Source organism: Lissotriton helveticus, chromosome 11 (assembly GCF_964261635.1).
Source record: "Lissotriton helveticus chromosome 11, aLisHel1.1, whole genome shotgun sequence".
Classification (NCBI taxonomy): Eukaryota; Metazoa; Chordata; class Amphibia; order Caudata; family Salamandridae; genus Lissotriton; species Lissotriton helveticus.
In genome coordinates this window covers 450,409,670-450,432,726 of record NC_136072.1, presented here as the reverse complement: position 1 = coordinate 450,432,726, position 23,057 = coordinate 450,409,670, and the positions used below count along the sequence as shown (strand labels likewise).

General features: G+C 45.2%; 1 protein-coding gene across 1 annotated transcript in view; it reads left to right on the top strand.

The window, feature by feature from the left end:
• LOC144791307 (2-acylglycerol O-acyltransferase 1-like) overlaps window positions 1–23,057 on the top strand; it is a 423,435-nt gene that overhangs the window by 358,739 nt on the left and 41,639 nt on the right. The window contains exons 4-5 of the mRNA XM_078665973.1: window positions 2,918–3,092; window positions 19,685–19,884. Coding sequence (XP_078522099.1) covers window positions 2,918–3,092; window positions 19,685–19,884 — 375 coding nt within the window. The remainder of the gene's footprint in view (window positions 1–2,917; window positions 3,093–19,684; window positions 19,885–23,057) is intronic.

The window sequence follows — 23,057 nt, the reverse complement described above, 5'->3', positions numbered from 1 at the left end:
TAGCACAGTGGGGGGGAAATAGCGGGGTCATCTGTCCGAGATGTCAATCCACGCAAGCAGATACAATCCATATGTTTGCATCATGCCCCTCTTTGGATATATATAAAAAATCTTTGGAACAATTTTTCGCAGATTCTCTGGGGATACATTTAACTTTGACAGATGAAGTTATGATTTTGGGTGTAGTGAGGGTGGGTGTAGATGTTCTTCACCATGAGTTTTTGTATTTAGCCGACTATGCATAGCCACACTCTGGAAGGATCCTAACCCCCCAACATTACAGCAATGGATCTCACGCGTACTGGCCATATATATCTTAGAAATGGCCCTATATGAAAAAAGAGGGAGGTAAAAAAAAGAGGCCGGTCGGAGGATATGGGCTCCAATAATTGAATGGAAAAGGAGACTGGGAGAGATTTAAGATGAATTAGGGGGAAAGTCAGACGCAATTAAGATTATATGATATTTCTTAATGTTGGCTTTCTATTGTTTCTGAGATAATTTTTTCCCAATTTTTTTTAGCCTACTTTACCCAGTCTAAAGCTCTTTGTGTGTTTATGTTTTTGGAAAAAATGCTTTATTTGATTTAAACTTGATGATAATGCTTTCTGAATTGTAAGATATATATATATATTTTCTCTTTGTTTCTGTTTCTCTGGCAATGTATTACGAATCTGTAATTCTGATGTTGATGGAAAAATAAAAAAATAAAAAAAATAGAAATCGGAAAACTGCTATCCTTGTTTTTAATTGCCCTACGATATTAGCGGGTTATTTTGTGAACCGATAAGCTGGTACTCCCTGTAGATCTTAGAACAAGGAAATTTCAGCATATACACTACCGCTTCACTTTTGCTTGTGATAAGTTTATTAATTTTCACTGCTGTATTGTATCGTGTAATACATTCCTCTATATTGACCCCTTGCCTATATGCCTTGCATTTGTAGAAACCTTCCCTTGGTTTTAATCACCTTTTGTCTTTCTTTTCTATCACAATATCACTCCTCACTAAAATATCTCATTAGGAGTGGGCTTTCCTAAACGTAATCAATGGTCTTCTAGAGATTGATGAGCAGATGCCTGGAACGCTTCTCATTGGATGCTAGTGTTTCCCTAGTATTGTTCTAAGGTGTGCTTGATGTCTGTGAAAATCAGTAATGAATATACACTTAGTCTCGGCCTTATTGCAGTTTCTCTTCCTGTTGGACCTGAAAAGGATGTCATCCCTTTGTCTTTTAGCCTCACTACTTACTGCCTCATCCAGAACTGCCTCTGTATAACCTCTCCCTTTAAATCTAGGCAACATTTCTTTCTCTTTGCGCAGATATTCCTCCAAGGTCCCCGTTCCTACTATAAGGAAATATTTGAAGGGGAGCTAGCTCTAGGCTAGCCATAGGTTTCCCATCCTTGGGTTTAGGTCACCTCCGGTGATCACAAGAAAATTACTTCCGTGCTGACATGAGTGACGGGCTTGGCTTTGTCGATTCATAGAGATAAATATTTTTTTAATTCAATGGAGATGTGTGGCTCCATTCTTCAAATTCTGTCGTTAAAAGACTCCGGAGGAATGCCTTGCAGATTTGATGGAAGAGTCCAAGGAACATCTGAAAGGAGGCCTAGAGTCTAAACACGAGCGATGATCAGACGGTGATGTTGTCCTCATTTTGGGCGATACACCTGTCACCTTCTTGAGCTAATGACTGAAAATTGGAAGCTTCACAGTACAAACATTATGTTTTCAAAACACTTTGTGCAGTCTCAACAAAACAGGGGTTCATCGATAATGGGTTTCAAGATGTGCAGAGTGGCTCGGCACTGACTTTGATGTGAGGGGAGTACCTGACTCCAGTTTGCATTAGCAATAGTATATGAAGATGATGCTTGAGAGATAGTTGTTGGCACAATAACATTTTGCTTTAATTGCCTTCACTCTTAATCGGTTTCCAAGTTGTGTTACTAGAAGTAGTAAATAATGTTGGTGGAAATGAAAGAGTACAACTAATTGAAAGAACTCATGAAGAAACCTGATAAACAGTGGTGCAAGGAATGGACGAGAAGGTCTTTAAAAAGCCACAACAATAAAATAATTTGCATTGCATTTTGAACTGCTCATTTTTGAAAACTGGACACAACAGTCTGAAACAGATACATGATCTTGCTTACAAGTTAAAGCCCTATGTCAATTCAAAAGGGCTACATGTGGAGTGGTGTGGCTCACTGGTTAGAGGCAGCAGTCCCGGAAGCAGAGAACGGCCCGGGACCAGGGTTCAATTCCCGACACGGCAGGGTCGTGGACCAGGGTCAGCGGACTTGATAATTCTCGCCTCGGTGCCTACTCTAACCAGGGATCACACTCGGCAACTCTGGGCACTAGCTTGCCTCATCTCTACAACGGCCCCCGACATTCACCGGGGATGCCTGGTTTCACCTTGGAGATACCCAGTACGGCCCATCTCACAGGGATAGCCAGGACGGGTTCCCCAGCGGTCTACAGTGCCACGACTCCTCAGGGCAGCAGTGCGCTTTACAAGACACATACATTTACATAACTTTGTAATTCATTTTTGGCTTTAGATTTTGTGAGCATGTTTTTTCTATTTCTCTTTTAAATGTATTTTTTATATTGTATTGACCCCAGATTAGCAGTATCTCTCAACAACTACAGTTCATGGTAGAAGGTTCTTGCTCATATAGTTGTTGCCGGCGTGGTTGGTTTTTCCATTTATGTATTTTAATTAAGGTAAACTAAATTAAACTGTCTTGAAATAAAAAGAGCAATATTTTACAGAATTTAGATGAATGTGAGCAATTCAAGTTAATCAAGTGAAAATCAGGTGTTCATTGGGGATAGGTTGCGTTTATGCTTTATGCTGTCATTGGGTATTTTGATAACTATATTTTTTATATTATCTGAAGGTTTGGTGTCTGCTTCAAAGAAAAGTGTGACTCATGTTCTGGACAATGAGAAAGGTGGAAATGCTGCAGTAATTGTGATTGGAGGAGCAGAAGAGGCTTTGGATGCACATCTTGGGAATTTAACCCTGAACATCCTGAAGAGAAAGGGATTCATTAAAGTGGCTTTAAAACATGGGTAAACTGCTAGTTTCTCACTATGTGCATCTAGATACTTTGTTGCTTTATCCAGCAATTTTATATCCATCTCCCATCTGCAATCTGGTATATTGATCTGTTACAATATCAAATGTTCGAATAGAACGTTCAGCGGATATTTGGTGATGAGGTGAATTATTGTTTTACCCTGTATGAGCTTTCCAGACCAGACCTAGAACAGATTTGACTCATGGTTGCTTTTTCTTGTTATATAGCAGCATACATACAAACACAAATGTTTATATTCCTAGAATCATTCATTGTTGAACTACATGAAGGAGGATGTTCTCATCATTTTCCAAGATTGTTTGACACCATGTGATGCACAGGTTCCTATTTTAATAATAATATTTACCTTACCAGATTGTAGAACATTTACCTAACCTTCTAATCTTTATTTATTTCTAGTGTTATGCAATAACCTCTTATTCTAATATTTGTACCCTTGATCATATAATTCCCTTAATATTTACATAATGGTATTATTTCCTTCATAAGTCTTTTCAGCACGTTAAACATATTGACTTCTGACAATAGTTTTCCATATGTTATCCGCATGTTTTCAGTTTGTTTTCTTACCTGGATTTAGTGTTGTCTTTGGGGTACTCTCACAGGTACACAGATTGCCCCCCCCCCCGCCCAGCTTATACAACTCGGACCTTGAAGGGCTAGATTGTGTTGCATGGTATTCTTTAAAGTGGAACACACAAAAGGTGATGCAAGGTATTCTTGTAATATGTCTAACCACTGGTAATTGTTCGGGTAGCAATCCAACCCTTTGTTCTTTTGCTCCCCATGCCACCTCAGGTTCGACCCAGCTTTATGCACACCAAGCTTGGTCCGATAACAATCCTGCCCACACTGCCAAGCCAAGTCCTCCCTGACCCAGAACACAAGCGACCCATGACCAGTTTCGCCCTTATTGTGGCTGTCCGTCAGGTGTAGCTTGGTTCCAGCAGCAGAGGGAGCATGGGACCAACCTCTGGGCATACCCTTGGCCACTTAGGATATTGCATGAAACTTACAAATGGGCTTACTCAGAATTCCATACAGGGACAGCAAGCTAACCAGGCTTCTGCAGGACTCTCTTGGAGGTTCTGCCCACAGTGTCATGACCACGAACATTGCTCCTGGACAGAAATATTACTTTAATACACTCACAGCCCTGAACTTTGCTGCCAAGTCCAAGCAGATAATTAATAAACCTTTCACCCAGGAAACTACTCAGTCGTCAGCCCTAGCATCCATGAAGAGACACCGGGAGGAAAATGAGGCTGACTCTGCAGGTGTGCAGCAGAAGAAACTGAAGAAGGAAAGCAGTGAAGAGTCCCCCAAGCCTGCTGAATCGTCCCTCAGCACTTATTTGAAGACTGAAGGTCTGGACTCTGCTGTGGTGGAGAGGCTGCTGAACCTGGAAAAGATGCTCCTGAAGAAAGGGCTGAAGGGAATCCCACTTACTAGCACCCCAAAACAGGAGCGCCTAGATCTTATGAAGAAAGTAGAGGAGAGCCAGCTTGAAATACAGGAACTTAAAGAACAAAAGAAGAAATTAGAGGCTGCATTTGCTACAGAAAGCAATTTAAACAAGTCCGAAGATTCAGAAAACTTTGAAAACATTTTTCAGTCGAAACTTAGGCCACTTCAGCACAAGGCTGTCTTACAGCGGAAACAGGCAATTGTTCAGCCCTTGCAAGGTGAGAAATTGAACCTCCGTAGCAGTCTGGTTGGATAATGATGCTAGTTTGACCCTTCCCCCCATTGTGGCACCCGCCTATGATTGCTGAGGGAGTCTACGGAGCGTGACCACACGATGCAACGAGTGGCCTGCTGCACCGAAATTGCGTGATCCAACTAGCCTTACAAAATGGTGCCAAACCCGAGATCTGACGACTTCTAGGCCCCTCAAGATGGATGGGTTGCCATTCCAATAACAGCGCCTCTTTTCCCTTGAATTTTAAACTGCTCCCTTCCTTAGCCTGGAGCTCCACCTTGTGGCCTGTTTTTAACAATGCTCCCACCTTGAAAATCTGTGCTGATTGATGACCCGATGTTTTTGATCCTGAACCTAGCGATCCTCTCCTTCTATAGCTTTGCGGGGATTGATTGTTTGTTTTGCTAGGGTTATTTCAACATTGCTTTATTATAACTCCCTCCAAGCGTAGCTGTGCTGTAATTGTTTGCTTCGCTGGACTGTGTCAATCACCCCCCCCTTTTTCTTTTGCTATTATTGCCTAGTCTCCTTTGCCTTTGCTATCCCGACTACCCTGTTTCCTACTTGCTTATATTATTTACCTTGTCCTTTGGTTGGTTACCATCTAGTACCTCTGTTTATTGCACCTTGAGATCCCTGGTCCATGCTTCATATATTGATTTGGAATTGTATTCTCTCTTTTTGCTCAGGTCTATGTTTTTTACTTTGTTCACAAGCAATTATGTAAAGCAGTATTGCTGATTGTCTACGGCAGGCCCTACAAAATTGTTTGACAAATCTAACGCACGTCCGATAACTTTTGCCTTCTACATCCCAACCACTGTCTCTCCCACTACCTCCTACCTCCTAACTCCGTCTGACTACCGCTTCCTTCGTACCTATTTACATGACTCATATTCTCATGTCTCTGGCCTCTTTCTCTCATATCATCGTGTGACCACATTCCCTCTCTTTTTTCTTCTCCTCTGCCGAATCCTCCCCTTACCCTTTCCCAACACCGCGTCCTTCCACTCCTCCCTTTCCACGTCTCTCCCTCCACAGCTTCAACACACTGCCCTCCCTTGACTTCTCACGTGACTATCTGATTTACCTCTCTTTCTTTGCCAATACGCCTCCTCTCAATTTCCCTTCCCCCACCCAGGACCTTTCTCTATCTAAACATGGTCCCAACAATACAGCCCCCAGGCAGGAGATACGTGCCTCTGTTCAAACGTTATGCACCTCATGCAACCTTCCCCCCTCTCCGCTCCTACTCTTTCCAACTTCTGTCCTCTGTCCTCAGCCCTCACATGCCCTTGCCCTTTGTCCCCACCCTGTTTTTCTGTGAACCTTAGACAGACTTCCTTTCGTCTCTATGGCTGTCTCTTCCCTTATCCTCACTCCCTCTCGTCCCCTACCCCCTACTACTGTCTCTCGCCTTTCACTCCTCCCCTAATTGTATTGCTGATTGTTTTATTTAATGTTTACTTGTTGATTTTCTTCTAGTATATTGTTGAACCACATTGTTGCACTTCCTGTTGTCTCTCCTATTGTCTCCTACCGCATTCTCCCTCTATTTATGTCTCTCCCTCCCTCCTCTCTCAATGTTTTAAGACTGAACTATTTTGTCTGATGCCCGATGGAGCTACTTGGTTTAGCTATAAGGGAGATGGGCCTTGGATTCCCTCCTTGGTCGTCACCTACCCAGTCGGTCTTTAGGCAGACTTCTTTTCGTCTCTCCTTATTGTCTCTTCCCTAGCTCCTATCCTCTCTCCCCTGAATCTCTCCCTTGCCTGCTACTCTGCCTACCCCCTGTCCTTTGTGCCCTTTGACTAAGCACTCCTTCCCTTGTTGGGGAAAGATCCAATATTTATACTCTGGAGTCTCAGCGAACCCGCTGAGTGAGTCCACTGCGCCAAGGGAGCCACTCACACTTGAGGTATGGTATGGCACCCCTTGCCAAAGCACTCCCTCTCCCCTTTTTGGGGAAGGATCCAGTATGTAGGCCTTGGAGTCTCAGAGACCTCTCTGAGAGAGTCCACTCCATAAAGGGAGCCTCTCGCAATAGAGATAGGCAAGGGATACCACTTCCCCTGGGATCACAGCTTACTGGACTTTGGACGTTGCCTTGACTCGTCTACCGGTTTGTGTCCCTGTCACCCTTCCCCTCTTCTCCCCATGCTGTGACTCTCACCCTCCCCTCCGCTCCTCTTTCCCACCTTCATTATCTTCTATTTCCCCTACTCCAACCCCCCGCTGAATCTCTCACCGTGCCTTCTTTTCCCCTTACGTATTTGTGCTTATTGTTTTTCTTGACCTTACAGGTAACTATGTTGCCATGCTCTAACTGTGTAACCTTTGTAACGATGTAACCTGTAACTATGATCTGATGCTCATGTAAAGCGCTCTGATACCTCTGGGTCTAGCCAGCGCTATATAAAACGTTTAAAAAAAATGCTTATTATTTGTCTAACCACTGGTAATCACTCGTGGTAGCATTCAACCCATTGTTGTTTTTTCCTTCATGCCACCTGAGATTATTCTCAGCCATATGCAAATCAGTCTTGGTCTCCCTCCAGTAGGAAAACCGTATTCGGTTGCCTGTGTTCCGGGTCTGGGAGGGCCTTGCAGTTCGGACTGAACTCTTCCTATTGTAGACTGAGAAGGACTAATTTGCATATGGCTGGATCCAAACTGATGTGGCATGGTGGAGAAAAGAATGATGGGTTGGAATGCTAGTCTGAGCAATTGGCAGAGATTAGACTTATTGCAAGCATTCTTCCCATCACCTTGTGTGTGTTTGATCACATAATGTACAACAAGTAATCTGTTTGATTGCAGTATAGGAAATGGAATCAGGCATAATGGTAGATACTCATTCAACTCCTAAATCATGCTAATTAATGCGCACAACAGTGCCATAGATTTCAGTTAATTTGTATCCTTTTGTATTCTTCTATTTTCCGTAGATAACGTCCAGGAGGTCTCTATCCCTATGGCCACCTTAATCATCCAAGGCATGCTTTTTTATTGGCTGTTTGTTAGCCCTGTGATGGAAAATCTGGCAGAATATGGTATGATTAACAAGACTGAAACCCTTTTTGTCCACTGATTTACACTTTGTCTTAAATTGGCCCATCTCTTTCTACTTCAGAGGCTTCAGTCTGGTGCTACTATAAAGTCCTCTCTATTAACTTAATTTTTTGTCTTGAAGCAGGTATGATAAACGTTTTTAAACCTCTCCACCCCCACCAGTAACCGCTATTGTTTATCTGGGTTTGTATGTGTATTTTTTGAAAATCTAATCTAAAGAAATTGGGTAAACTAAAATGACATTCGCAGGGTTGATGAAATGGACATCGGGAATCTCTTTCTAGAGGAAAAATTGTTGTTTAGTTTGACTTTCACCTCAGTCTAAATTTGTTATGTTATTTTTTCATTTAGAAAGGAGCCCTATCCCAGCTTGTTCTTCCCTCCATTTTTTTTAACAGGGCGTCCATTTTGACTTTTTTTTTTCCTCTTATCAATGTTCCTAGCCTTTTTCACATTTTAACTAACTGTCCATTGTTTTGTTTCTTTTCTTTTTTTCCCCTTCTTGTGCTCTTTCCTTCTTCCTTTTCTGGATCGCAGTAGACACAGGACTACCTACTGCAGCAACTTCCCCCGCCACCCCAGATTACATTTTCATTTTTGGAAGACTGTTATCAGAAACTGCCTGTATTTGTAGAGTCTGGTATAAAGATGTCCAATCCGAAGGAGTTCTTCTGGTTTACCATTTGCAATGCCAAATTCGGAGTCCTCTGGCCAGTATTGGAGGCAATATTTCTGCACTGCCTCCAAACATCATTCTGTTTTTTTCATCTTCAATTCAGTTTCGGCCAGTTGCTTTTGACCCACTTACTAGCTTCTAAAATGCAGGTTTTAAAACCTATTTTTCATACTACAGGGCCCACAGCCCTGTCCTTAATCAATCAGTGCAAACCAAAATCTATCACAAGCCCTAACAGTACTGACCAATGCTGCTCCTCACTCGCAAGGATTTAGTTCCTTTCTCAGGCAGCTACAGCAGAAGCCATCTGCTTGAATCAAGCTGTTAGTTTTTTTCTGTTTGAGAGATTTTGTCCCTCGTTTTGTACCATCTAGAGCTTTGTGAATGTGTATCCATAATGCTCGAGGTATCCTGGACTCATGGGCCTCAAACCTAGTGTTTTCCACTTCTTTTTTTCTTACAAATATCACACCCTCTGACCTTCATATGGAAATAAAGGCTAGCGCCTACCTCTTTTGGAGCTGGCGCCACTCAGTGCTCCCTTGAAGAACTTCCCAAGGCTTAACCTTCCCTTCGTGGGATAGTTGAGCCAACACTGGTCCCACCAAAGACTGCCCCCTCCTGGAGAGGGTGGAAACTGTGTGCACTTTTACTTTTCAGATTTGTTTTAGATGTATGTGCTTGGGCCCCGAAGACTATAATATTGGTATAATTCGTGCAGCAGAGGATATGTGGTAACCAGATTACAGAGTGAGCATCAGGACTCTTCCATGAAATCGACTTAATGTCGCTCAATAGTCCTCTGGGGGAGGAGGAGCTTCGCGCGTATCCAAGATGGACGCATGAGCACAGGGCTCCCGAGACCCTTTCCACCTCCCGCACCTATCCTGTAAAGAATCCTGATTTGGACGACGGGTACTTTTCGCTGATGCCCTGCTGTTACAAAAACTTTTTCTGAAAATTGATTTGGCCGCCGCGAACCGGACTTGCAGCACTTTGAAATTTGTGGCCTATGCCGAAGGCCATCCGGGGGCTTGAGTCCCCGAGGTACCCAAGTGGCAATTGAACAACAACGGCTGGTGCGACGCGTCCGCTGCCCCTGTGGTACTTTCAGTTTCGCTTTTGGTCATTGTTGACGGCGACTCACTGCCGATCGGCACGGCTGCCCCGCTCCCGCTGCCAGTCCTGCGCCGGCTTTTGATCTTCGCCCTCTCGCCTCTACAGGCTTGCCATGAAGGGAACCATTCTGACCAGATCCCAAAGGTTCCGTCAGAGCTCGTCGCCCATCATGGCGGGCAGGGCGGATGCCGAGAAGCGTACCACCAGAGGCCCATACCGAGGAGGGGTTGCCCAATCCCAGACCATAGATTGCTTTACTCGCCCGAAAGGATCTCCAGGCGGAGCGAGCAAGGTCCTTGGGGAGACTGGTGATGGTCCTCCTGCAACTAAGGAACCGACTTTGCAGGTTGTTATGGGCGCCATTGCAAGTGTTCGGACTACTATGGGCCAGCAGTATGAAACCCTGGCTGCTAAGATAGACACAGTGGCGATTGAAGTCAATATTATCAGGACGGACTTGGGGAAGACCAATGAGCGGGTCAAGTCCCTGGATGTCAAGACCGTGAGCCTGACCACGGATGTCTCGGATCTCCAGACCGAAGTCCGCAATCTTCGAACGTCCAATGGCTTGTTAGCCCGTCGGCTGGATGATTTTGAGAGCCGGGCCAGACGCAACAACGTCCGCATCGTAGGTGTTCCGGAGAACTCCGCAGACTTGTCTACAGACCTACTGGTGGAAGACCTTGTTTTGAACCACTTGCCACCAAAGGGCCTCAGTAATCTTTTTACGGTGGAGCGTGCTCATAGAGTCCCCGGTGGGAAACCCAAGCTGGGGGCCACTCCGCGGCCTATCATAGCCAGGATTTTTAATTTCTGAGACAGAGACGCTATCCTGCAAGCTTCACGCACCAATGGTCCCACTAAATTTGAGAATGCGTCGATCAGTTTTTACCCGGACTTCACGCAGGCGGTGCAGAAACAATGTATGGGCTTTATGGGGGTGAAAAGGCGTCTCAGAGACATGGGACTAAAGTACGCCATGCTTTTTCCGGCCCGCCTGAGGATTGAACATGGAGAACGTGCGTTCTTTTTTGACCGCCTCGAGGTGGTCAGCGACTAGTTAGACACTTTGCCGATGCACCGTACCAGCCCAGAGAGTTCGAGGGGCGCCGAAGGCGGCTTGGAAGAACAGGAGTAGTGAGTCTGCGCCGGCGAGCCAACTTTATGGACGTATGGCAGTGGCCCTGTGACTGTTGTGTCTATACAGTGTGGATACCCGGGGTTGGGGGGATTCGGGACTCTTCCTCCTCTGGGGACTTTTTTCTCTCTTCTTGTAGGTTAGTTTAATGGGGCGACAGGCACACTGCAAGTTGGGGGGGCTTTTTGGTCTACCGCAGGGGTGCAGGGTGGGGGGTGTGTTTTGAGGGTTCTTTTGGGGGTGGTGGAGGGGTCTTTTCTTGTTTGTTTGTGTCGAGGTTGTGCTTTGTTCCATATTTTTTCCTATGTGCCTGTTTCGTGGCGGGGGAAGCAGGGTGTTCATTTTTGGGATGGGGGATAGGGGGCTGAGGGTGCTGAGCTGGAACGTCAACGGTCTTGGTGATAGGATAAAACGGGGGATAGTTTTGCAATATTTGAAGCGATGCTCCCCGGATATAGTTTTACTCCAGGAGACACATTTAGTAGGAAATACGTGCCACGCACTGAATAGACGGGGCTACCGTTTGGTGGCCCACTCTGGATTTACCACCGGATCGAGGGGGTCGGGCGTCTTGGTTAGGAACTCCCTCCCCCTGGAGATAGATGGCACGGTGCTGGATGATAGAGGCCGCTATGCGGCTATTACGGGTCGATTGGAGGGGAAGATGATCTCCATTTTGTCTGTGTATGTTCCGCCTGGTCTACAGTCCACCACATTTACTGATTTAGGCAGGGTGGTTCTGGGGTTCCCTGACGGCTTGTTAGTGGTGGGTGGCGATTTTAATTCAGTCGTCAGTGGAGAGGAAGATCGTAGTCCCCCCAGACTCCTCCCCACATCGCAACTATGGCTGGGAAATTTTTGGGATATGTTGGGTCTAGCGGATTGTTGGAGGCAGCTGCACCCTGGACAGCTCCAATATACCTTCTACTCGGGAGCTCATGGGAGTCGGTCGAGACTCGATTACATCCTTGTATCAGCGGTGCAGATGGTCTCTGTAAGGAAAATCAGGCATTTAGCTAGGGGGATTTCAGACCACTCCCCACTCTGGCTCACTATTGACGTACAGCTGGGGGCCGGGGGTCGGATTGCCCCGATCAACCCATGGCATCTTCGTAACCCCAAAATTAGAACGGAGGTGGTTAAGTGCATGGATTTCTACTTCGCTGAGAATGAGGGGACGGTGTCCTCCCCAGTCTCCTTGTGGGAGGCTTATAAGACGGTGATCCGTGGGCAGACTCTATCTTTGATTGCTGACGAGAGGAGGCGCAAAAATATGGAAGTGGTGGGCTTGGAAAATGAAATCACTGGGTTGGAGGAACAGATGGAGTCTGGGGCTACACCTGAGGGATTACATTCTTTGGCTCTTAAACAGTCTGAGTATAGAGCCCTGGTGACTGATGCGGCCAGGGCAATGAATCGTGAGCAACAGGGGCGTTTGTATGATGTGGGTGACAAAGCGGGAAAGTTGATTACTTGGCTAGACAAACGGGATAGATTGAATCGGGTGGTGCCTGTTGTTGAAAGAGTGGATGGTACGCGAGTGGTGGACCCGGTCGAGATAGTGGAGGTCTTTGCCCTGCATTTTCAGAAGGTTTACGCGCCGGTCTCGGATAGACCGGAGGAAGACTCGCACTTGTTGCTCCGTGATATCGCATTGCCTAGCCTGTCGGACTCTGACAAGGAGCTTATGGAGGTGGAATTTTCCACCGATGAAGTAGCGCTCTCTATCCGGTCACTTCGCTCGGGGAAGGCCTCAGGTCCGAACGGTATACCAGTCGAATTATACAAGTTGTGCCCTGACAAAATGGCGTTGTATCTTTGTCAGATGTTTTTGGCATCGCAAGATCTCGGGTCCCTTCCGCGGGACCAGAGACTGGCGTCCATTGTGGTCATTCATAAAGATGGCAAGTCCTGTGAACACTGTTCATCGTATCGGCCGATCTTGCTTTTGAATGTGGAACCCAAGATCCTGGCGAAGCTTTTGGCAAACCGGCTGATTACGGTGATCAGTGACTTGGTACACCCAGACCAGTCTGGCTTCATCCCCCATCGAAATACTGCGCTCAATCTCCGCCGTCTTCATGGCGTTTTAGCAAGGGCGGGGTCTCTTGATGAGCCGGCCATCTTGGTTTCACTTGATGCCTCGATGGCCTTCGACACGGTGGAATGGCCATATCTGTGGGCAGCCCTTGCTAAGTTTGGCTTTGGCCCTAAGTTCATCGGGTGGATTAGACTTCTGTATGAGCAACTGCTGGCTCAGGTGGTAGTCAACGGCAGGGCCTCGGAACCCTTTGTGCTCGGACGTGGCACGAGGCAGGGATGCCCTTTGTCACCACTCCTTTTTGCGCTTGCCCTTGAACCCCTTGCTGCGTGGCTCCGCTGGGAGCCCTCGCTCAGGGGCATTCGGTGGTCCCCTGACTTTGAGGACCGTATATAGCTATATGCCGACGACATATTGTTGTACCTTACTTCTCCCCGTGAGTCACTGGGAGTCCTATTTGACGTCTTGAGTTCCTTTGGGAAGAACTCCGGTTTAGTTATCAATTAGGCCAAGTCCTGTATCTACCCACTCACAGAAGAATTACCCTCTCTGCTCCGCATTTGCCCGATACCCGTTTCTAGAGCTGGCTTTAAGTACTTGGGTATCTACATTTCGTTGGACCCCACAGTACGCTATGAGCGAAATTTATTACCCCCGCTTGCCCGGCTTCGGTCGGATGTTGCGGCGTGGTGTGGCTTGCCTTTGTCCCCTTTGGGAAGAGCGGCCCTGTTCAAGATGATGTCTCTCCCTCGATTCTTGTACGCCATCCAAAACACACTTGATCTGGTGCCAGCTAGCTATTTCCGTGAAATTGAGGGCCTCCAGAGGAAGCTGGTGTGGGGCGGGCGATCTCGCATAGCATTGGCAAAATTGACTCTGCCTTGGTACGACGGTGGTATAGCGTTGCCTGATGTTAAACGATACTACTGGGCATCTCAACTGAGCGCTGTTAACCATGCCATGTATGGTCCTATTCCGAATCCCGCATTCGAGATGGATAGGTGGCAGTTGCCCGGGGGCGACTACAATAGAGCGCTCTATTCTAGAGCCGCCAGGAAGAACCTGACGGGCCCCACCGGGGTGGCGGTACGGGTATGGGGTAGTGCAACTACGGCTACGGGGTGGACGGATAAGCTGACTAGAGCGACCCCCCTATATGCTGCGGAGAGACTGGGTGGTTTGTGGACGTCGAAGGGATTCGATAGATGGGACCTTATTGGCATCAGTAAAGTGAGCGATCTCTGGGCTAAGAACAGAGTTAAGACTTTTGATGAACTGAAACAGGAGTATAAATTGAGTGATAGGGAATATTTCCGATATCTCCAAGTCCGTCACGCACTTGAATCGGTTTTCCCAGCTGGAACTACGATCCCAGAGTCTTCTCCCCTGGAGGATAGAGTGCTCGACGGGCACGTCCCTGACAGCACCATCTCTCTCATCTATAAAAAACTTATCAATGACCGTTCGGACCTCCTTATACAGCTTAGGGGCGCTTGGACTGGCGATGGTCTGGAATTGGACGATGAAGACTGGCAGGCTGCGATATCCTCCCTTAAAGAGGTCGCGATTCCGGCGCGTCTCCGACTGGTGCAGCTGAAGATTCTGCACCGTGTCTATGTCACGGGTCCACGGTTGATACATATGGGTTATTCTGCGGATGGGCTGTGTAGGCGCGGTTGTGGTACGATTGCTACCTTCCTCCACATTATATGGGAATGTCCGGAGATAGTGGTTTTTTGGAATCGAGTACATGCGGTGATGGGTGAAGTGACGGGTGTTGAGTTATTGCCTGAGGCCAGACGCTGTTTGTTGAATGTTTGGGAGCCGAATGACTGCACTGTTGCTCAGACTCAGTGGGTCACACTGGGCAACATGATTGCGAAAACAGACATTGCTCAGTTGTGGGGATCTCAAAGGGCACCATCAGTCACAACCTGGGAAGAAAACATGGACTGGTGCATGTTTAGAGAAAAAATCGTGTACGTCTCCCGTGGTAGGCCCAAGAAATGGGGAAGGATATGGGGTCAATGGAATTCATACCGAGGAGAGAACTGCACTCCTCCCCTTGCTGAAACTCCCGACATTCCTCATTTTCCTTGACTGTACGTTTCGGTTTCCTAGTTTCCCGTCGTATGTGATGTATTGCTTGCTCTCGGTCCCCCCCCCCTCCCATGATTTCTCAATTTTTGTTACTCATTTGTCTCCCCCTGCCGTATGAGACAGTCAATACATTGTTTGATACCGCCTCGACTTCTTTTTGTGTTTTAACATTTTTGTTATTTATAAAATGTAAATGTGAAACCTTTTATTTATCCTCTTATAACCACAAGCTCCAGATGTCATCGTGCCTTAACGCTGCCGGCCCTCGGGTTGTCGGCTGATGAGCTGTGTATTATTGTACTACTGGTATTGCGTATAACTGTTTAGCTTTTGTGGTTGTAAGTCTGTAACTGTATTCCTTTTCTTATACAATAAAGGTTTTAAAAAAAAAATTAAAAAAAATAGTCCTCTGGGTCTTGGGATCAGATTATGCTGACCGCTCGATTTGTGCCTCTCGTCTGCATTAAATGTTGCCTGTTCCATGTTGTTTTGTTATTTTGTTGGCTTAATGATGGTTAAAGCTTTTGAGTTCATTGGTGATCCATTCTTCTTATCACTGGATACTCAAGGTGATGTTTCAATGCTGCACTGTGGCCACTGGTGAACGCTGTACTTTTTTAACCTAGTTTATCACCATAGAATCATTTTATTGCTTAGCAGCTGAAAAGCTCACAGGCTCACCTTTTGATTGATCAGTTTGCTTCTCTGCTGGCAATTTGTCTTGTCTAAATTCTACAGTAATACCTTGGTTTTCTTTGTCTGATGCAAAGTGTTCCATTAATGCAGCTGGAACCACGTTTTCGTGCAGTGTAAAGAAGAGTTAGTGAAAATTAAACATGTGGAAATTTGACTTCATTTGGGCAGTGTTAGTGGCTCCCTGTTACAACTCTCTCTATATATTGGGCTCGGATTCCTGGGGCAGGTTACTTTGTAAGATGGTTTTCAACATACAGTTAACGTTGAGTGAGATCAAATGTTTGCGCCAAATGACAGGTAATGTTATCAGAAGCGTCTCTGATAGTATTTACCAGCCTTAGTTAAGGTTTCCTGGCTAATAATCCGGGTTCTTCTCTAAGACCTTAATTGCATAATAAATTGCTACTGACTTTACCTCTGTTTTTTACAAATTAGCTTGTTTAGTTATCAAAGGTTTATGTTGCCTAAATCTGATTAGGTGTATGTTGAACTGCTTAGAGTCTGGGTGCATAATGTGACTGATAAGAAAAAGTAGTAGTGCTCAGCAGTCGCCATGTACTATTCCCTTTTCCTTTTTTGGCCTTAAAATGTATTGGTAAGTTTCCTCTGATGCTAGTGATGGCACCGCAGAGGTCTATGGAAGATGCATTCTAGTTGTGACATATGGCTGAGGGGCGTATTGTGTTTGACTTGAACAATTGTATTCCAGCTTTAAAATAGGCACGTGGATAACTGCTGAAGGGCTGCCCTTATTTCAAAACAGCATTAATTAAGCTTCTGAAAAGCACAAAACTAGTATCCTAGTGTTGTTCCATCTTGAAAGGTGAGCAAAAGGCTTGGACGCAAAATTGTTTTTACAAATCCATGTATTGTGCTCTTCTGAGACCTTTCTTTTGTGTCTACAAATATTATATATTCTCTGAAATGTAAAAAGTGCTTAGATTTGCATTAGCATTACCAATTTATTCAAACATCATAAATGTGTTCCTTGAATGTTAAACTATTTTTCATATTAGTTTGTTGCTCCAACAGCCCCATCAGGAAATGCTAGAAAAACATTATCACACAAACTCGTATCACACAAAATAGCACTAACCCATCCGACAGGCATTGTACAACCATTACACCTTGTAGTACAAGTGCATTGGCAAAGTCCTCTTGCACGCCCACCCATGCAAATAGTATTGATACAGACCACAGCAAACTATCAAACTTCTCTGCCAAACCAACAGGGTTCCAAGTAACCCTGGGCGAAGCACTATGCTACACTCGGCTAGTTTGCGAAGTTTGCGCTACTTTGCACTATGCTACGTGCAATATGCGTAGTGCGAACATGCGTAGCGGTCATTTTTTGCTTGCTCACGGTCCTCAACGTCAAGTTGGCGACTGCAAGCAAGCAAAATTACATCCCGGCGAGACTTTTTCCTCGTTCGCGATCAGCAACATAAAGTTGCCGATTGCGAGCGCGGAAAATAAACTTCCCGGCGTGATTCTCAATGCCGTGAGGTCAAGTTTTTCATTGCGAGTGGTCGCGTATGCTCGCGACCACTTGCGATGAGAAACTACCAGTCCGCTTTGAGAAAGCTGCCGCTCGAGTAGAAATCTACTCGTGTGGCAGAAAATGACCGCTTGCACTGTGCAAGATGCAGTTTGCACTGATTGCACAGTGGGGACAAGTATCCGCAATCAGCAGTGCGAACAGAATTTTGCACAGTGCACTACGCAGTTCGCATAGCTATGCGTAGCTCGCAAAGTGCACTTCGCGTAGCTACGCGTAGGGCTACTTCGCGAACTACGCCCAGGGTTAGTTCCAAGGAGAAATCCCAGAGCCATGTGAACAAGTATCCAAATTCCCAAAGCCCATCAACTATAGATGTGGCAGACATGCGTTAATGCATCATAACTTCACATTTTAAGCAAATCTTTGGTGATAAAGAGGTATCCTGATAGTGTCCCTGATGACATGGAGTCATCTGGCAACCTTTCTTATAGTAGAGGTATTTACTTTTGAGATTTGCTAGTTTATAAACTAGTGTGTATCATGCTATTACATTACATTTCTCTCAAATATATTTAATGTGTTTACTTATTACCTCAGAACTATAAAAAAGAAAATTCTCAAAGCCCATAAAAGTGGATGAGGTATGGCTTCTAGGAACCAAGACCAAAACTGTGTTTGGAATATTTAGGGCATAATTTGCAAAACCTAATAATACACTTGGAGGTTAAGAAAGATTTTCTAACCCATTTTGATTTTTAGAGACAGCACAGTAGTCCAAGTTGAAGATGCAAAATAATTTGCTAGAGATCTTTCTCTCTCGTAAGCACATAGACCACACAGTTTTGGCTATTCACAATTGGAACAGTCCAGCTCAAACTGCCAGGCCAGCTCCTCCTTCAAACCGGAGTGATTGTCGTTGGTTTCACTAAGTATTTCTCCCATCACCTTTTGTGTGTTTCATGTACTGCCCTAAGTGGCCTTGGGTATGCCCAGATGTCAATTCCATGTTCGCTGTGCCACTGGAACCAAGCTACGCCTGACTGATGAGCTCCAATCAGGGAGAAACTGATCTTGAGTTGCTTGTGTTCCGGTTCAGAGAGAACTGAACCTGGCAGTTCAGGTTGGACTGTTCTATTGGAGCTCGGTCGAGATTAATTTGCAAATAGCTGGGTTCAAACTGAGATGGCATGGTGGGCAAAAGAGTAATGATGGAATGCTGTTCCAAGCGATTGCCAGTGGTTAGATTTATTGCAAGCATTTTTCCCATCACTTTTTGTGTGTTTGATGTTAAACCCATTAACATAACCGTGACAAACAGTAAAAAATCCGGCCATTCCCAGATTTATGTATGCACCCACCCTTCAAGCCTTATATACGAATTGAGACAATTAAGTTAAGGGGTGCACTAAGCAAGCTTATCCATTAGTCATTCTTTCATATTTTTATGAAGAACTCATCCATTCTTTCATTCCTTTGATGAACTCATTCATGAACGGATGAAAGAATGAATGATTGTACTAGTATCTGATTGAATATTTAGAAGAATAGCAAATTCTTTGACATATGCGTCAAAATCACACTCGTGGATATATATTCGGGGCCAGTGACTAGAATTGAAGCATTGAAGCCGGGAGTAAGGTTATGGTTTTTGGACATGGCAAGCGTGATTGCGAAGTGACTTCACAGAAATTGGGTACTGATGTCACTAATTTTTGTTTTTGTTGTGAACACGGTAGATAGTTTCCTGCTGCCTATGCATGACATTGCTAAATATGTCAAATTGGTTAGACTATGTCTCTTTACCACTTGTCGTTGCCTTGTGTAGCCAGTGCTATTGCCGTTATGTGTTGGTCAGTTAACTTTATGCCCACTAACTTGTGATCAGCAGTTTGCATTAAACCCCAGTTAGACCACTCTGTGACTTTTCAATTGTTACCAGTTCAGTCCCACTTTCCAGGATGGGTTTCACACCCCGATTACCATCCATTATACCCAGTTAGCACATCCCAGCCTACTTTAAATATTCAGAAGATCAGATGCCCTTATACTCAGTTAAAATTCTGTGTATCTTTTATGCTCACTTACCATGTTGTGGCCAGTTTCCTTTGTACCCATCTACACACCACTGCCCTGATTACATTATGCTACTTAGTACATTAAGCTGCGTTTCTACTATACCCAGTTTGTTCATTGTGACTCATTTAAATTCTATCCAATTACTACATTACATTTGCTATTAGATCCAGTTAACCCATCATGGAACGTTCAGTTGTCCTCGTTTCCTCTTCCTTAGCCCCTCCAATTTCAAACCGGTGTAGTACACCCAGCAGATTCAGTCTTACAGAGGCATATAAGGTCTGGGTTGGGGGATCTCCTGCAACACACATGTATCAAGAAAAGCCAATGTAGAGGCATTCACTTATTGAACGTGAGATCTTTTGGTTTTGCCAATTATTGTGTTTTTTTCTTTCTTTGACATTTTGCTTGTCATCTGATTACATGTACTTTTGATTTACAGAGCTCACCTGGTCCCAGTGTTTTCTTTTGGAGAAAATGAACTCTTCCAGCAGGTTCCAAATCCGAAAGGATCTCTTCTCCGGACTGTTCAGGAGAAGCTGCAGCAGATCATGGGCTTTTCAATGCCCTTATTTCATGGAAGAGGAATATTTCAGTACAGTTTTGGTCTAATGCCTTACAGGAAACCTATCAACACAGTCGGTGAGTGCTCACCGGGCCACCTTCACATTTGGTAGTGACAGAAAGGGGCTGGTATCTCAGTTAAATTTAAGTGTTGTGTTTCCAATGTAGAGAACTCTTTTTAGTATATGTTCCTGTGTAAGGACATTCCACTTTCTTCTCCGTATTTGCTCTCACTCGCACTACTAATCAATATAATGTATGTAGTAGATAGGCCGCTGAAATATTTTGCAACTAGGGTATTGATCAGAGCAGATTTAAGAGATGAGGTCACATATTCATTTTCACATGCTGGTCCCTCAGAGTACTAGTACAAGATTTAATACCAACTCATTGGCAGGTGTTGCAGCTTCCAGATTAAAAGGCATAGCGCTGAACGTCTAGTGATAGCAATGGGCGAATGGAAGAAAACACAAAACAAGCATTGGTAAAGCCAGTAGGTCACATGTTGAGACTATTTTTAGTCAGACTGCCCAGCATCCTCGATGCTCTGTATCATGACTAAAGTATATATATATATATTTTATTTTTTAAAAGCCTTTGTAATGGCTGCCCACATCATTTTGTAGGTGCTCACACCGTGCATCCCTGCTCACAAATGTCGTAGCCTTTTTTTCCTATTTAGTTACCGATCCGAGTTGCATTGGTAACTAAAAAGACAAACTGTGCGAAAGCAGGTGAGGCGGAAGTGGTGGCAAAAGCAACCTGGGGGACCGCGTGGGACGAGGAGAATAAATGAATGAATGAAATTGGATTTCTATAGCGCACTTCTACCCTGAGGCCTGGTAGCGCTTAGGACCGTACAGACAGGGGGCACAGTGAGTTAGTAGGTGGCACTAAAGAGATGAGTTTTAAGAAGTTTACGGAAAGTCTGTAAGTTAGGTTCCCTACGAAGAGAAGGGGGGAGAGAATTCCAGAAGTTGGAAACATTCAAGGAGAAGGAACGTCCACCTCATCTGGATCTTCGTACTTTCCTTGTGGTAGCAAGAAAGGCAGAGCTGGAGCAAAGACTCCTAGAAGGTTGAAAAGGAGTAACTAAAGAATGGATAATGGCAGGTCCAGTTTTCCAAATTGCTCTGTGGGACAGGCACATGGCCTTAAATCATATCCTGGACTGGATTGGAAGCCAGTGAAGTGTCCTCAATGCGGGTCTCGCTGATTGCCTCCGAGGAATCTGGAGGAGTAGGCGAGCCGCACAGTTCTGGATCACCTGAAGTTTTTGAATGGTGGCCTGAGGGGCGCCCAAATAGAGGGCGTTCCCATAATCCAGGCGGGACAAGATGAGGGTTTGCATCATAATCCTACGCACCTGAAAGGAGAGTAAAGGAAGAATTTTCTTTAACATCCTCAACAGGCCGAAGCATGTAGCGGAGAGCGTGGTGGCTAGGTGAGAGGGAGCTGTCAAGCCACATACCTAAACTCTTAAACTGGTGCTTTGGGGCAGGCATAATGCCTAGACAAGTCGGCCAGGAAAACGCCGTGGAGGGTGATGGAGATTTGCCCAAAAACATTAGTTCAGTCTTGTTCCCATTTAGTTTAAGGTGAAATAGTTCTATCCATTCGGTTACCGCCTCTAGGCAAGTGCCCAGAGCGCAAGTTGAACCCTCAGGGTAGTTTAAAGCCACCAACAATTGGGTATCATCTGTGTAGGTGATGATTTTCATGCCGAATGGGAGAACTATCTCTACCTGAGGCGCCATATAGGAGTTAAAAAGTGTGGGGCTCAGGGAGGAGCCCTGGGGGACCCCACAGCTGAGAGGGCATTGGTTTGAGGTAACAGAGCCCTCAGAGACCTGAAAGAATCAGTCCTTTAAAAAGGACTGGAGCCAGGTAAGAGCCAGGTGTGACACTCCGAGATTTTTTAGTCGCTCAAGCAGGATGTTATGGTCAACAGTGTCGAAAGCGGCACTGAGATCGAGCAAGATCATTGCTGCTGAGCCGCCCTGGTCTACAAGTCTCCTTGCCTCTTCTGTTACTGCCAGAAGGGCTGTCTCTGTTCCAAGCTTAGGACGGAATCCTGTCTGAGAGTCATGAAGTAAATTATTGGACTCCAGATAGTGGACTAGAGTGGAGTTTAAATGTCTCTCAGTCAGCTTCTCAACCAGGGAAGGAGAGAGATAGGTCGATAGTTGGCCATGTTGGAAATATCTAAATTTGTTTTTTTCAAAAGGGCTCTGACCTGAGCACATTTCCAGGCCGGGGTTATCTTTCCTGAGGTGATAGAGGCATTTAGAGTGTTCAAAATTACCAGGCCGATGACATCAGTGACTGAAGTGAGATATTGTGGAGGGGCAGGATCCGCGGGGCGAACCCGAGGTTACCCTAAAGATAAGTGTGTTCAATGAGACCTCGTCTAATAAGGGGAAATCCGCTAACGGCTGAGCAACGACTGAGAGAACAATGTGGGACGGCTAGGAGAGAACCACACAGGTGATCAATCAACGGGTGGCAGTATGGGTTTGGGGACAGGGACGCAAGTGAGGAAGCGAAGCAACAGGGCAATGTGGAGCAGATGAGATAGAAGTACATGGGTAAAAGAGCAGCGGAGACCTGCACCGGGTGAGTGCAACTTAGAGGGAGCATGGAGAAGCCCATAGATGACAGAAGAGTAGAGGTAGCCTGTAGAGTACTAGTATATATGAAGGGGCAGAGGACTGTGGGTATAGCCATGGGCATATACATACACTAGGGTAGAGGTCTATGGTATTGGCAGGGAAAGGGGTTCTTGAGTGCAGGTATACAAGTGAAAGAGACTTGTTAGCGAAAAATCACATAGGAGGGAAAAAGCGGAAGTAATCAACTTGGATATTTAAAAAAAAGGTCGTAGAGAGGTGAAGGGAAAGAGGAGAGGTATACCCTTCCACACAGTAAGGAAGAGAGGAGGTACACACAGGGAGAATGGAGAGGGTGTCAGGACGAAGGCTATCCAACATTAAAGAGAAACGGTTGATATTTCTGCACAGAGATTTTGTTCAACATTTGACATTCCTCTCTACCGATTCCATATTGTGGAACTGCCTTTTATTTCGCGCACATTTGACAAAACAGGCTTGTAGAGAAAGTATTCTGAATAGGTTTCAAATAGTACATCTTTCGGATCATTTGCAATCAAGGACCAGACAGTTTCTATATAGTTATGAATAAGGTTCTCAGGCCATAGATTTGTCTTCTGTGTGCCTTAAAGCCAATATTGA